The sequence below is a fragment of the Protopterus annectens genome, chromosome 1.part0 (assembly GCF_019279795.1).
Source record: "Protopterus annectens isolate FY-2018-M chromosome 1.part0, PAN1.0, whole genome shotgun sequence".
NCBI lineage: Eukaryota > Metazoa > Chordata > Ceratodontiformes > Protopteridae > Protopterus > Protopterus annectens.
The window spans coordinates 717,825,731-717,841,476 of NC_056725.1; the positions used below are offsets into that span (position 1 = coordinate 717,825,731).

The 15,746-nt window shown below is 40.2% G+C and overlaps 1 protein-coding gene across 4 annotated transcripts in view; it reads right to left on the reverse strand.

Moving 5' to 3' along the window:
• LOC122794270 (RNA-binding protein Nova-1-like) overlaps positions 1–15,112 on the reverse strand; it is a 494,050-nt gene extending 478,938 nt beyond the window's left edge. The window contains exon 1 of one of the 4 annotated variants that reach the window (XM_044062528.1): positions 14,478–15,112. In XM_044062528.1, the coding sequence (XP_043918463.1) occupies positions 14,478–14,649 (172 nt within the window). In that variant the 5' untranslated portion in view covers positions 14,650–15,112. Of the gene's footprint in view, positions 1–10,429; positions 10,809–14,477 lie in introns of those variants that run through there. The other 3 variants (XM_044062566.1, XM_044062539.1, XM_044062548.1) reach the window with 3 other exon arrangements.
• Between the last annotated feature and the right edge of the window lie 634 nt (positions 15,113–15,746).

Consider the following 15,746-nt stretch of genomic DNA (forward strand, 5'->3'; position numbering starts at 1 on the left):
TTGTGGTGTCCTGCAGAGTGATACAGGCAACAGAAACACCCAAGAGAGACTTTTCCAGATTTAAGTATTTTTTTCTCTGTTTTTTGCTTCGACTGCCTTTTCCCACCTAAAAAGCGGATTTCTAACTGATCTGTGCTTTAAAAAGTTTAATTTGCATTTGCCTTCTGCTTTTTACAGTTTTTGCACTTGTTTTATATAAATTTAAGTTGTTTTTGTATTGTATAACTGTTGTAGGCTACACACTAAAGTGCGCTAGCCTGTTTATAGCATTTACAGTGTTTTCTGTGTGTTTTTCTGCTGTTTCCTGAAAAAAACAAACAAAAAAAATGTTCTCTTTTCCCGCCTTTGCTGAAATAGATTAGTCCAGATTTCAGGTTTTGCTGAATTCCGGACTGTGGTATAGTTTCCTGTGTTGCCCATATCCTTACTTGGATAGGAGGAAGCTTCTCTGTTCACCACTGAGAATGGGGAGCTTTGAGCAGCCTATCTGTCCCTGGAGGAATGGTCTCAGCCCTGAAACTAGTAGCTTATTGACCGTTTTGGGTCAATTCCTATCTCTCTCAGTTTCCCTGCTTTAAAACCCGCATTTGCGCAGTTTTGCACGATTTTGCACATAGAGCAGCATCGGACAGTGCCGCTTAAACGGGTTTAAACTATTCCTGGCTCCACAAAGTCTGCTCTTCACTTTTTCCCTTAGAACTGTTCTAAATCTCAAAGTAAGCACTCTATTTCCATTCTAAAGCCCTGCAGTTGCTCGTATAAGTAATCTTATAAGTAAGCACTAATAAACTAAAGCACTACACCCTCTTATACTCCCTTTAAGTACTTGGCTCCTTATTGGTCCTTTTTGATCAGTCAAAAAGTAGTTCCTTATACTATTCTGGCATGTCCAAAAGTCAGTTTCGGATTTACTCTCCAGTCCAGCTGGTGAATCTGGGAATCTTGAGGCAATGTTACAACTGCCTTATGTACACAGACCACCCTCTCCTTCTCCCAACAAGCTCAAATATATGTGAGAGATGCAACTATATAGTCAAACTGGAGGCTGAGCTCTCTCAACCCAGTACTGGCGCAGTCAGTCAGGAGGAGAAGGTAACCACACACACCACAAATCCAGTCTTACATAGACCTATCGCAACAGCAAACCAAACACATAAACACACAAAAACATACTCTAAATAAAAATCTGCCCAAGCAGCAGAGACCTCCAAAGCAGACATTCAAGCAACCGCTACCCCACAACAATACCCACGTATCACATAGTTCACAAAGTCAGTGTGCCACACAGTCATAGCCCTTAAGGCTAAACAACACACCTAATACACTTGTAATAGGTGACTCTATTGTCAGACACACTGACGTCCCATTCACCAGGCTGAACAAGGAGAAGGTTACTGTAAGCTGCCTGTCGGGTGCCAGGATCCACCACATAACACAAGCACTTAGGTCACTCCAAAGCAAGTACAAATATGACTCCGTCATTGTCCATGCTGGTGTGAATGACCTGAGACGTACCTCCCTGGACTACATGAAAAGAGACATAGAGGAGCTCTCTGATCATGTAGCCCAGGTCGGTATGACCCTGACCTTGAGTAGCATCTTACCCTCACCAAGAATGATGCCACAGTATAAAGACAAAATTATCAATTTTAACAATTGGCTAAAGTACTGGTGTCATTCAAAGGGGCTCCAGTGTCTGTCAGCCTGGGATGACATGCTTGACAAGCCACGTTGCTTCGCTAGGGACGGCTTGCACCTGTCACCCCTGGGCTTTTGAATATTGGCTAAGGCTCTTGCCACCCCCATAGTGCCTTTCTTAGGCAAGGCTCAAAAGACAAACCCACCTCCATAGACAACACAAGGAAAAAGAAACTAAGGGTAATGCTGCTCAGTGCCAGAAGTCTAAACCTCAAGATGCACGCACTCGAGGCTCTCCTCAGTATGGAGAATATCGATATCTGTGCAGTAACAGAAACCTGCTTCAAAGCTCCCGAGAGCACCCCAGCACTACGTTATACCTCATACCATGCTTTTCGGCCCCAAAACTTGGACCAAACCACAAAAGGAGGGGGGGTATCCATATTCATCAAAGATACCCACACCTCCAGGTTAGTGGCACTGCATGAAGCATCAGAGACCATCCATGTGCAACTAACAGTGGACAAAACTGCCTTTCAATTTGTAGCCTGCTACAGACCACCCTCCAAACTCAGGAACCCCACTCAGCTTTCCTGAGAACACTGGAGAATATGAAGGGCTCTCCAAACACCATCATATTGGGTGACTTCAACTACCCAAACATAGACTGGGAGCAGTACTCAAGCCCCAACACCCTCTCCCAACGGTTCCTAGAATTTATAAACTCAAATGCTATGGAACAACTGGTCACCACTCCCACAAGAGGGGAAAACATATTGGACCTGATCATCACCAACATGGACACTCTATGTTCCATACCAGAGGTATACCCCTCATTGGTAAGATCTGACCATAAATTAATCTCATTGGACATCCATATCCTGTACCCACCCCTAGCCAAGGAAACCACGGTGAAGAACATCTCAAAAGCAAACTTCACACTTCTCAAAACCGAGGTGGAATCCTTCAAAGCCCCCGGGCCAGTGGAAAATATGGCCCAAACCGCAGAATCCTTTACAAACGCATTCTATGGACACCTACAGAAATGCATGGATCATGCTATCCCAAATAAAACCAAGACTCACTCCTCCAAAGGCAGGAGACCTGTCTGGTGGACCCCAGCCATAAATAAGCTATACAACAGAAGGAGGAAGCTACTACATGATAGAGCAAAATCCCAAAAAGGGAAGGCATCTCTGATCAGTACTAGCAAGAAACTACGATCTCTCACAAAATTATTTAAGGCCAGCTTCGAAAGAAAAATTGCACAAGACGCTAAAGATAATCACAAGGCCTTCTTTAGTTATGTCAGGAACATGGGTGGCAACTCCCAGATATGCTCTGAGTTAGTGCAAAATGACAAAAATACACTGAACCCACAGACATTGCCAACATCCTGGCAGACAGGTTCAGTGCAAACTTCTCCCCCCTTCCCCCCCAAAAGAGCAAATGTCTATCCCAACAGAGTGTAGCCTCCCTGACATCACAGATGCACAGGTGAGAGCTGCCCTCTCCAAAGCAAAAAACACAGCATCAATGGGACCGGACGGTGTCCCGGGCTGCATCTTACATGAGCTCCAAGAAGAATTGAACCCTCACATAAAGTCACTGTTCAATCTCAGCCTTACTACAGGATATGTACCCAAGAAATGGCATACAGCAACAGTGGTCCCACTACACAAAGGTGGTGCCACAACGGACCCCAGAAACTATCGCCCTATAAGCCTGACTAGCCTGGTCTGCAAAGCTATGGAGCGTATCATCATGGAACTCATAAACAATGACATTGGGAACCTCCAAACACTGGATTCTACCCAATTTGGCTTTGTTAAGGGCAGATCTTGCCTCTTGAACCTGGTCGACTTCTTTGAAATAGTCACCAAGGCCATAGATGAAGGGAAGGTAGTCCACACAGCCTACCTGGACCTCGCAAAAGCCTTCGACACAATACCCCACTCGGGCATCATAAAAAAGCTCACCAGCTTAAATATCAACCCCTATGTCACAAGATGGGTTGCAAACTGGCTCAGGGATAGAACCCACATGGTCAGAATTGCAGGTGCCATGTCAGACTCTAAACCAGTTACAAGTGGCGTCCCACAAGGCTCAGTCCTGGGACCTCTCTTGTTCAGTATATATTTCTCTGAGGTACAGGCTAACACGGGAGGACTATGGCTGACCAAGTTCGCAGAGGAGTGCAAACTGGGTGCCATAATCGACTCACGACTGACACAAGCATCCTCCAAAAGGGTCTCACAGAGATGGATAACTGGTGCCAGAGCCATGGCCTAAAGCTAAATGCCAAAAAGTGCATAGTCATCCCCTTTGGGAAAAACAAAGTGCCCACAAATTACCACATAGGTGGTAATCCATTAAGTATGGAAGAAGTAATTAGGGACTTGGGGACCCAAGTAGATAGCAATCTCTCCTTTGACAATCATGTTGCCAAAGTGGTTAGAAAGACCTTCTATATAGCCCACCTTATCACAAAAGGGTTCACATCTAGATCAAGACTCATCACTCATCAGGCCCATAACTGAATACAATGCCCCATTTGGGATGTACCTTACCCGACACCTGAAGCAACTGGAAAGACCCCAAATGTACCTCACCAAGATGATCAAGGGACTCAAACAGATGCCCTATGCAGTTAGGCTAAAGAAACTCCAGCTCTACTCAGTTGTTTACTGCCTACTCAGAGGCGATCTGTGCCTGACGTATAAAGCCATGTCCAAACCAGAATTAATGGACATGCTCCACCTCAGGAAATCCAAATCCCTTAGAGCTACACGCTCCAGGGACTTAAACCTCAGCACAGAAATAAATAGGACATGCTGGAGGGACAGATTCATATCCCAGAGGCCCCCCTCACTCTGGAACAAAATCCCAATCGATGTTAGGCAGAGCCCCCAATGACCCTCTTCAAGAGAAATCTTGACGAGTGGATGGGAGATCGGAAGTTTACCCCTGGGATCTCTTCTGTGTCCCTACTAGACAGAGGCACAGTAAACTAACCTTAAAAGGGCTATCTTCTGTGACCTACTATACAGTGGCACAGTCAACTAATCTAAAAGGGTGGCAAAAGCCAAACACACTCTGGCTAGGCTTATAAATGCCCTAGGGCAGATAGCCTAGTATCAGCCTATGAACCTATGAACATTATGCTGCCACAGATGAGGTATCACTCTATTGCACTGCTCATCAATGCATATCACACAGTGTCTGCAAAATGCAATATTAGGTCCAAAGCTATCATTTTCACTCCTTGACTTGACCTAGAAAGTGGTCATGGCCGCTGCAGGTTCTCAGTGTCAAAAACAGGGAGAACAAAACCCATTTTGGCCATGCTGTATATGCAGAGAGAGGCAACTATGAGGGTTCCATGTACAAGGCGAATGTCTCTGGCACAAGCTTGGCAGGATGGTGAAAGATGCCACAGAAGTTCTCTAGAGGTGCTACTCAGACAGACAGCATTCACACTATAGTAACATTTCATTTTTGACGTGTCATTCTGTAGTAGGCCTGAAAAAACAGGCATAGCTGTTTTCTGCTGTCACTGGAATGCTGTGCTCTTTAATGCACCATTTCTATTTGCAGCAGAGGACAAAACTACAGCATATTGGCTAGCCTACCAGAGAAGCCTGGCTATTTTTCTTAGTTTTGGTCCTACTATTTCATTGCCTGCTTGTTTATTAGCCTGCTGTACTGAACTTATTTACCACTGCAGTAAGGCTTTTTTTTCCTTTTGACTATTACATCATTGCATAATTGTTCATAACCTATGTAGGACTGCTATAGTTTTAATTATGTTACCTGTGCTACTGTCTTAAGCCAGTTATCCCCACATCTGCCATGGTATGTACGACAATTTAGTGTATCCTGTTTTCTACAGTGAACATTTTTTTTCTGTTTAATAATTTCAGCATTGCTTCATTGCACATTGGCTGTGCACACTGCCCTAAGTACCTGTGACAGTTACAGTGCCATTAATATCCTTTGATGTTATCCTCAGTCATACAATAGGTACTTCCTAGCCATTGATTTACATTGCTTTGCTGTCTGCTGTTTCACCTTCTGGGGCCTGTAATAAAAATGTACCATATTGGACCGACCATTATACTTCTGTCTTGTTCTATTCTCTTTCTAATTCTTATTTTATGTTGCTTTGCTACTGCTTTTCTCTATCCATTGTCATGGTTTATGCAGAATAGCTATTGAGCAGGCAGCACTAAGGCAGAGACATCATGCTCTGCACTAACCACTGTACTGAAGGCTGGGTCCCTTGGCCAGCCTGTCTGCAGAGTGATGAAGGTCACCCTGTGAAAGGTTACCTACAGAGCTTGGTGGTGACTTCTGATGCTGTTTCTCCAGTGGATAGGATAGGTGCTTCATTACACAGTGAGATGGAAGGGCTCTCCTGGGATACCTGGATCAAGGTTTATGGCTGGTAAGGGCTTAGGTGTACTGGCAATGCCATATTTTGCCACCTGAGTGCCTTCTCATGCGAGTAGAACAGACAAATAACCACCTGGTCCTAACCATTGGGCAATCTTCAGTAGCAGAGCCCACCCCTGATGCCAGTCACAGATGTGACTGACTTCTGGGTAGGTTCTCTTCTGGGACAGTTTGGCAGTCTCTCCTCACCCATCATAGTGTTCCATTTCCGTGTCACTCATCTTCCACTGTTTGCAGTCAAATCAACTCCATCACCAGTTCTTCACCCTCACTGTGGTCCCCCCTTTGTATAACCATTTCCCCAGTCAGTCTTTGTCCATGTTATATCTCTGCATGTCTGCCACTGCTGCCATCCCTACATCCTCCTTCTTACACACAACTTCCACATGCTTCTACCCCCTTCTACCCTTCTTCACAAAAAAAAAAAAAATAGTAAAAGATTATCCATACCAAAAAATACCTTTTTTTTCCATAAATCCATATACTTTTTTGGCATATGATTGAATGCTTTGTTACTAAATGGGTGCAGTCATATTAATTAGAAAACCACTAACAGATAATTGGAACCAGAAAAACTTGTTTTGATAAAGTTCAGTAGAGAAACAATATTTTTTTTTTCAATTTAGCCACTAAAGTGTGATAACTAAGTACAGGGTAAGGAAGTTTATTTTACTTTATTTAATATGTGTTAACCGGGGTAGAGCACTGATCCATCGAAACTGTCCCAAAAAATACAAATAAAAAAAGAACAAACAAATCAATGAAGGATTATTAAAGAAGAGTTAAAGTTTAAATTCAAACATAATGTTTGTAGACATTATTGTCAATGGCAAGTAATTCAAACAATATATAATATGAACTATATAAAGCTACAAAATATACAATATATGGTGGAAGGGATTATAGAAAGAGAGATTAGAGCTGGGAAAGAGAGAAAATGAGAAAAAGGAAAAATAATATTTTAGGGTGGAATCAGAAATCATTTTTATAAATACAGTCACACGAGGTTGCACAATATACTGGGAGAGATGTCAGTAATCACTAACAGAGACTTTGTTTTAAAGAATAGAAGTACAATGATCGGTTTAGCCTGTTAGTTATTCTTTGTTGATGCAAGTATTTTGAAAGGATTGCACTGACATGAATGTTTCTGCGGTAGCTCTGAATTTACTTATAGGTAACCTGTTTCAAGTTCTACTAAGTCTATTAACACGGAATAGAATTGTGTATACAAAGGAAATGTTATTAAAGAAGTCTGTAAAAGTCAGATAAACCCTCCACTACTCACAAATGAGGAGACCAGTTTGCTCCACCTTTAGATGTATTTTACCAAGATCAGTCTGGACATGGATGAATTTTTGTTTGGATAATGTCAGATCTTTAGTCGTATTTTACCAGGATAGGACATTTCACAAAGAAGAGCAGTTGTCACCAAACAGAAGCCTAAAAGTGGATATATTCCATTCACATAGTTTCTTCTGTTTGAATGGAATTAGGTTTAATTCAAGCAGATCAGTCCAATGATATGTAGATATAGGAATATTATTAACAACCTTAACAATTCTTTCATAGGCCCAGCTAAGCTTATCTTAGGTAACAACGGCATCATGATCTGTGTTACTTACAGAGTGTATAAACATGGGTAGGTTGCAAAAACATCCTAGGTTTTAGAATGCTACACAAAGTACTTGCATCTCTTGCTGGAATTTGTACTATTTTTCCAGGTCATTTTGATTATCATAATCAGTTAATATTTGGGCTTATTTATTTGCTGTTTAGTACTTTATTAAGTCAGTGTTTGGGTAGTTAAAATTCCATAAGAAATGTCATAGATAGAGCTTAGAGTTTAATTTGGGAATCTTTATGCTCTGTGGGATACACTGATAGTGTACAGTAGGTTCCTATAATAAATTCAATAAAACTGATATCAGTTCATGTATGGTCATTTCCAGTCTTGATCTTTGAGTTTTCTGGTGATCTTTTTCAAAGATTGAAGAATCTCCACCTATTCCATCATTTATTTATTTTTATTTATTTCCATTTGTTTGCCAAGATAATTCAGCAAGGGAAGATGCTCCTTTTCAGTGACGGTCTGCAGAAAAAAAAAAGCTCCAGATAAACATTAAATGACTTTCAAACTCAGAAGAAAATTGTATTGCACTATCTGCAACTTCCTGTGAATAGTTCATTAGCATTAAGTTTATACACCCCATATATAACAAGATAGTATTGATAAACTTGTAATTATTTGTTAAAAATAAACTCAATACCCACTTGTTAAAGTTGTAATGGTTAGCATGTCATCTATGTTTTAGAGCTAGAGCAGCATGGATGTTGTATTACAGCATTTACAGCTCTCCGTAAGCCAGCACTGGTGACATAGTGGGATAAAGCCTTGACTATGACACAGATGACCCAAGTTACAGTAGCAGTTTGGTGACCTGACAGTGTAGGCAATAAGGATTAGCATGCCATTCCTAGGGGGAGTGGGATGGTGGCCACAGCTGGCACACACCACTAATCCTTCACTAATACTGTCTCAACTAGAGGGAGAGGGCATGACAGGGTGTGGGTATCTGATGCAAGCAAGATAGAAAATAACTACCCAAGCTGATAAAGGTGGCCCTTGTCCATGCATATCAAACAGCACACAAGTACAGACAAAATGGTATGGCAGCCCCTGTGGTGAGGCAAGTGGCCATGTCATCACCAAGGGAAGGGCTAGACTACTTACAATAAAAATGTTCCTCACAGCTAGGATGTCGGCAAGGGCAGGAGAAAGTCTAATATCTGCCTGAGACTTGATGACCAGCATGCAGAAGGGAAGAAAAAGTATGGAAAAAAGAAATGCTTAAACATTTCATTTATTCCTAACGTTCCTTATAACTGAACTCCAGACTTAGAAAGCGAGTCATGTACTAATGCTTGCAGGTGTTAGTGACATGAAAATAAGTAACTTACAGAAATACTAATGTAAACTGTCATAAATATGATAAACTACTGACATATTAAAATATGGACTTTTGTGGATTCCTACAATACAGCTGCTGCAAACAGGATGTAATACTAGTTCATTTTCCTGTCTCATCTTGGAATTATAAGGTACTACAATACTACATATTAACACCCCACCATATGTACAGCAGATACTATAGTACATCACAGGGTGGTCATCCATGGCCTTGAATTCAAAGCTTCTGACACAGATGGAGAATCAAAACCATAAGTCAAACCAACTATTACTAAATTAAATGCTTAGACTGGATTTTGTTGGTGTCGGGATCTCCTAGTTACTGAGTCTGTACAGTTATCGTCAATGTGGCTGTGTAGTATGAACCATCATTATAAGATGAGAACTTAAGTTTTCTGCAGCAGCATTACCTCTTCGGATGCCTGTTCGCCCACCTTTGTGTAGCAACCACAACCCCAGCAATGAAGTGGAGATACAGGGTTACTGCGCTGCACTTTCTGTGCCTGGAATTGGAATCCTTTTCCCATTATGACTAAAAGGCCTGGAAAATCACTTATCTGTTGCTAATTTATTCAGAAAGGCAACTACTTAAAATGTCCAATACCTTATTTGATTGAAAAGCTCCCAAGAGGAAAAACAGTAATTTATTACTTTTTTTTTTAATTAACAAGTCATTTTTTGAATTACATGTGAACAATGCAGTATGCTGGAAACCCTGAACCTATGCAACTCACTGGAAACTGAACCTCTGTATACTCTCCTTAGCAAATAGTCTGTCAATCACATTCGTAGAGGAATGGCAGGCTTTTGCTTATGTAGCAAATGATTTCTCATGGACTGATGGCAGTCCACAGAGCAACCTACATCCAGATTGCTCAGCATTTTCTCTCTTACTTTGCACTCTTTGTATTTCTGCTGTGCATATCCATCTTCATTAAGTGGAAAACAATGATAAAACCTAGACATCATGTTTCCTTAACGGCTGTCTGAATTATACAAATCATGCTTCCTTTCAAATGCAAACAATAAAACCACATTTCCAGTGAACAGCTAACTCCAGTTATTCACTTTTAAAAACAATAAACCTAACCTTGTCCCTATTTTAATGTCATGACAGGAGTCAGAAAAATGCTAATATACTTTTCAGCCAAAGTCTCCACCTCTCCTTCTACACGTCCAGCTGTGTATTATTCACAGACCTGCCTAGTACATTTACAATTAAGTTCATCTTGATGCAGGGCCCGAAGTTTAAATAGATTCCCTGTCTCAAGCAAGTTCTGATATCTGACATAAATAGCTGTGTAGATAAAAGCCACCTATCAGAAATAATTCATACTTGGAGAATGAAAAAAAAAAACAACTTACCAAGAGATGTCATTGTTATCACTGATGCTTACAGCTGTGCCTGCCAGTTATTTTGGTAACAAACCAGCAACCAAACCAATATATCAAGATTTATGTAAGGTAACAGTAAATAAATCCTCTTGCAAGAAAAACTGGAACATTTCCAACAATTCCTGTCACTTTTCCACTGCTGCTGTTGCAACAAAGGCAATTCATTTGTTTTTGTATACCTTAAGAAATTTCTAGTATGACTGTTCCTCGACTAGGAAGAGAAATTTTTTTTTTCTATTGGGTGGATGTCACAATATCCACAATTTAACAAATGAGCCGACATTAAAGAAGAAATGGTCTTTCATCCTGTAAATTGCATAGCTTAATTCCTGCAGATGAGCTTCCGCAGTGAGACTGAGCTTAGCTTTGGAAGCATATGAGAGAGAAAGAGGAGGAGTGTGACAAGGAAGGAATGCTAAATCTTGCCAGTCAGCGATGATATGTATACTTGCACACATGCAAAACACTCAGCCCTTTCTTTAAGACAGTCTGGAATTTTCTGAAGAACCTCACACTTTGCCTTCCTGTTTATTGATTTACTGAAAATATTTCTAAAAGGTAAACACAGAGGTGAACTGTCTTGTCTGCTTTGTGGTCCTGGAAGGCATCCTTTTCACAACTACTGCCTGTATATACTAGGAGGGATTAGGCAAGTTAGAAGGCAGCTTTCACCCTCTTAAAGATAAAAATTGCTTCAGGATTTTTAATGACCATTATTTCACATATTCTGCAGCTTAATAAAATGACTTAATACACATGAGAAAAAAGATGGAACCTTGTCTGTTTGAAATCTGTTTGCTGCATGGTCCGTTTGGTAGTCTGAGCAAATTAGTCCCACAGCCCCTTATACCGTACACAGCTCCTTGGAAACTGACATCTCTAGCAAATCATATCTGACCCACGTTCCAGAATAATGCAAGTAACAAAACTGCATGAAGAAGCATTAGAATAGGAAACAAATAAATATTTTTAATTGCTAGTGGGGAAAGGGCATAGCCATCACATACACTCTGTAGTAGAGATGAAGGGAATATTTATATTTTTTACTGTTTGATGATCATGTATTAGGTCAACAAAATTATGACCATTTTTCTGCAGTTAACTGGTACATAACATGATAAGCACTTTTTCCATGCTACACATTTAACGTAACTGTCTAAAACATTTAGTATTATGATATTCTGTACATAGCCTTGCAACTGATATATCTCAAACTGTGAAGAACTTAGAAAAGAGATATGCAAAACATTAATGTAACTTTTGAGCAGTCATGTGGCATGCAAAATAACTGAACTAAAAGGAAACGTCATAAATGTAGAATTAAAACCCGTTCTTCATATCTTTACAACATCTTCTAGCTCTACAAACTATACAACAAAATAAGCTCTACATTTAAAATATCTACTCAACCACAAACAATAAGCTGTATGCAAAATATTAGTAATCATTTTAATCCTCACTGCTTAGGCTGCTTGCAAACTCCAACCCTTACAGGCACACATATAGTTTATGTAAAGTACTTTTCATGCAGTTGTCAAAAATATTTGGTGTAAATACTTTCTGTCATGTCTTCCAGTCTACATTGGCATGTATACTTGAGCTTCTCTAGCCTTAGTACGTAATGACATGTTATTATCCCAAAAGAGAGGGTTAAATCAATGTCAAATAAGCCAAAAATTTCCTTCCTTTAAATCCAGCCATCAAGAAGCAGCCTCACAATTGCACAAATTAATATTATAATATTACACTGGTATTCCAAATCATTGAAAATACAGTCAAAGTACGTGCAGTGGAATGCTTGATATCTGGATGTCCTAGAGTAATGTCCTGTAAAAGCAGCATTACGATATGAATGCATCTTATTTATCAAACATTACGCTAGGACCAACGGCACTATCTACACAGGCGCTGATGTGAAAGCAGAAAGGTTTTGATTTTGATACATTCTGCAGGCAACGATCCAGGCTGCCAGAACAACAGTGATACCAGTTTAAGCCACTGGTGATCTATGGAAACTATGTCATGTTTATCCAGCTCCTATTATCACTAGATTTAAGATGGACACTGTAAAAAAACATATAATGTTTCTTTTTTAAAACTAGATTCAGTCAGAATATCACTACAAAGGAATAACTTTTTAACTGCACATCCAGTACTGCTTGATGAGATGCTTTGAAATAATTTCATTTTTTTTTTAGAATTTGGCGGCCGTTCATTTTCATGATTTTCTGCTACTTATTTTTATAATATCTACAAAACTACACTGTCTTATCATTTATTTCATATAAGAATATGGTATACCTACCTAATACTACTATATATAGGTCATTTTTCCATTCTGACAATTAAAGATTCCTGTGCTCTATTCGTTTTCCATTAACTGTTATGCTTATTAATCAGTATGTTTCAAAACACTACAAGGAGGCATGCTTATTATGTACTTCCACCTGAATGATATCACTAGTTTCTTTGTCAGTAAAAGTTAGAAGACCAGAGGAGCTGGGTTTCAGGTTCTCCACTTCCATAATATTTCTTAACAGACTACCATATTTTAAAACCAAATTGACAACAATATTAAAATACCTAGTTATTTGCATTGTTGTGTGTGTGTGTGTGTGTGTGTGTGTGAGTGAGAGAGAGATGGCAAGCATAAAATAATATATATTGCAATGGTCCTTTACTGGTTTTGTAAATTTCTATGTCATGTAAACAAGAAAATATTAAATCCATATTTACTCATATTTCTTGTCAAATAATTCAAACATAGTGTGGGCAATTAATGTTCTACGGTGGCTACACAGAAACTCGGTTCTAGGGCAGCCTCAGCATCACACATCAGCATGCCTGCATCCCGTATTTCTAATAAAAAACAATGTTTTATTTGCAAACTGCTTCCTAAGGCCCTGCTCCTTAAAATTGTCAACACTTCGCCACATCAACTACAGTTCCTTTATATAGACTGTCTTAAGGTTGCACTAATTTTGGCAAAATTTCTCTCACTGCAGTGATTTGTATTCTACACATGAAAGAGTTCGACACTGCCACATTAGCTTTCCACAGATAAATAACAAACTTCTCCTTGGGCGATCCTAAAAAACAAAAATATTAAACGGGAATACGACATATGTTTAGTCCATACTTTAAATTGTATGCTATTGCTGTGGGAAGGTATACGTGTCGTGTGGTATTTTGGGGGGGTCATGGTGAAGTACAGCCTTGCAAGTGCTGTTGTCCACTGTAGAGTCCCAGCACACAAGCCTGATGGCTACTACACGGATTCTGAACTCTGCCTCCTATCAAACCGGATTAAAGCTTTGATGGTATGAAAATGGATACACTTGGCTATGAGCCGAGGCCAGCAGGTTGGAAGGCCCTAACTGTCGCTCATCATGTAATAAAACGATATTTTAATGAGTGGGCCAGAAGTAGACCTATGTCGTAATAATAAAGCATTTACTGGTGAATATAAACGAGTTAAAACTAGTTCGTATCCATCATTCCCATGTTGGGAATGTCCAGTTGTGGCGAGATAAGTGTTGTTAGTATGTTATTACTTTGTTTGATATGATATAATTTTAACTCGTATAATGAAATGGTGATTATTACTTGTTCGGTGCTAACCAATATGTAATATTTAATCTGAATCATTCGTAATTACTCTAGCTCAAGATTACTGCTTATCTACAAAATTCAGGCTACGTTTACTCTTCTTATAAATAGAATTCTGGTGCCTCTGGCTTTGAATTATTTTGAACAGAAATCTAACTACTGCAATAGCATCCCGAACAGCTATAGATAGTGTGTGAACCTATTTATTGCCATCTCAAAATGCTGCACACACACTGCATATTGTCACAGCTGGAATAAAAATAAAAATTGCATTCATACGTGCATGCGTGAACAGCGGTCCATCTTTCAGAGACAAGAACAGGTGACATTTGACAATAATGCAATTTGCTGACAACAGTAGCTCTCCTTGCACAAAGACGGTAACGTGGAAATGTAAAGCACCTCTCACCTCCAGTATTGCTCCTTTTCGTGCTGCTTGCCTCTGTCGGGGTTTCCAGTGGTCTCTTCCTAGAATCTGGAGGATCAGATTCCATATGAGGCTGCTGTTGTTGCTGGGAATGATGATGCGAATTGGCGAAAATCCCATTCTGATGCACCGAGCCTCCTGCCATCATCTTCATGCTGTATGCACTGTCACCAAACAACAGTATCCAAGAGTTGTCAGCTCAACAGTGGGAGCAGCACAAGCTCCTGTCGTCTGAGGAATTACCTGAGAAGTGCTAATCAAAGCAGCGTGAGACACACACTCCTTAAAGCAAAAACAAAATCGACGAGGATAAAGTGTTTGGTCCAGACGTGCAGCAATCCGGTAAGGAGGTAACTAAATAGAAAATAAAGAAAGCCCACATGCAGATCAATAGGCAGCAGAGTTCAGCTCGTTCTGAAAGAAAATATTTGTGTTGTCCTTGTTAAGGAAGGGAGTACTACAAACAAGCGAAAGAGGGAACACAACGTCTTGCTCGGGTACGTTTCCCTCGGGGCTGTGGAAAGCACAGAATAAGCTACACTGAAAGATGGCAAAATTGAAGCTTAAGTTGTGCGTCCTCGCTAGAGATGCTGCAGCTGCCTGTGCTGCATCCTTCGAGCTAGCAATCAAAAGCTAAGCAGCACATGACGTCAGAGTCCTGGACACGCCTTTCGCAGGCCTGGGCTGGCTGACTGCTGGGCTCATCTGTCTTATTCCCCTCTTCCCCTCCTTTCTTTGATTCGGCACAGTTATCATCAACAGCAGGCCCCCTTTTTCAGATTAAAAGAAGTGTGTGTGGGGGGGGGGGGGGATTTATGGTTTGGAGACTGTTAGTCCAGTCAGTTATAAAATACTGGATTTTTAAAGTGTCACTGCAGGTGTTAAAGGAACAATCTTTTCAAATAATCATCTAAAGGAAAATGTGCACTTGAAATCTGACTTTAACAGAGCAGTCTATCAATGACAAAACGATATATGTATGATTCAATGCAGAATTGAAAGACACTTTAATTTTTGATGGCCATAACTTCTCAGACTCCCTCAAACCACAGAAAAATCTTTGAACCTTCCATTCATATCACTCTGGGTACCCTGTTCCCATACAAATAAAGCAAATGTTGCACCGTGCAAGCCCAGTCTGTTCCCCCACCCTGCACACACATGCCCTCTTGAAATAATATTTGTCTTACAGTCTTACAACACTCATCTTTTTCAGACAGTTTATAATTAGCTGTATCAGATATACACATT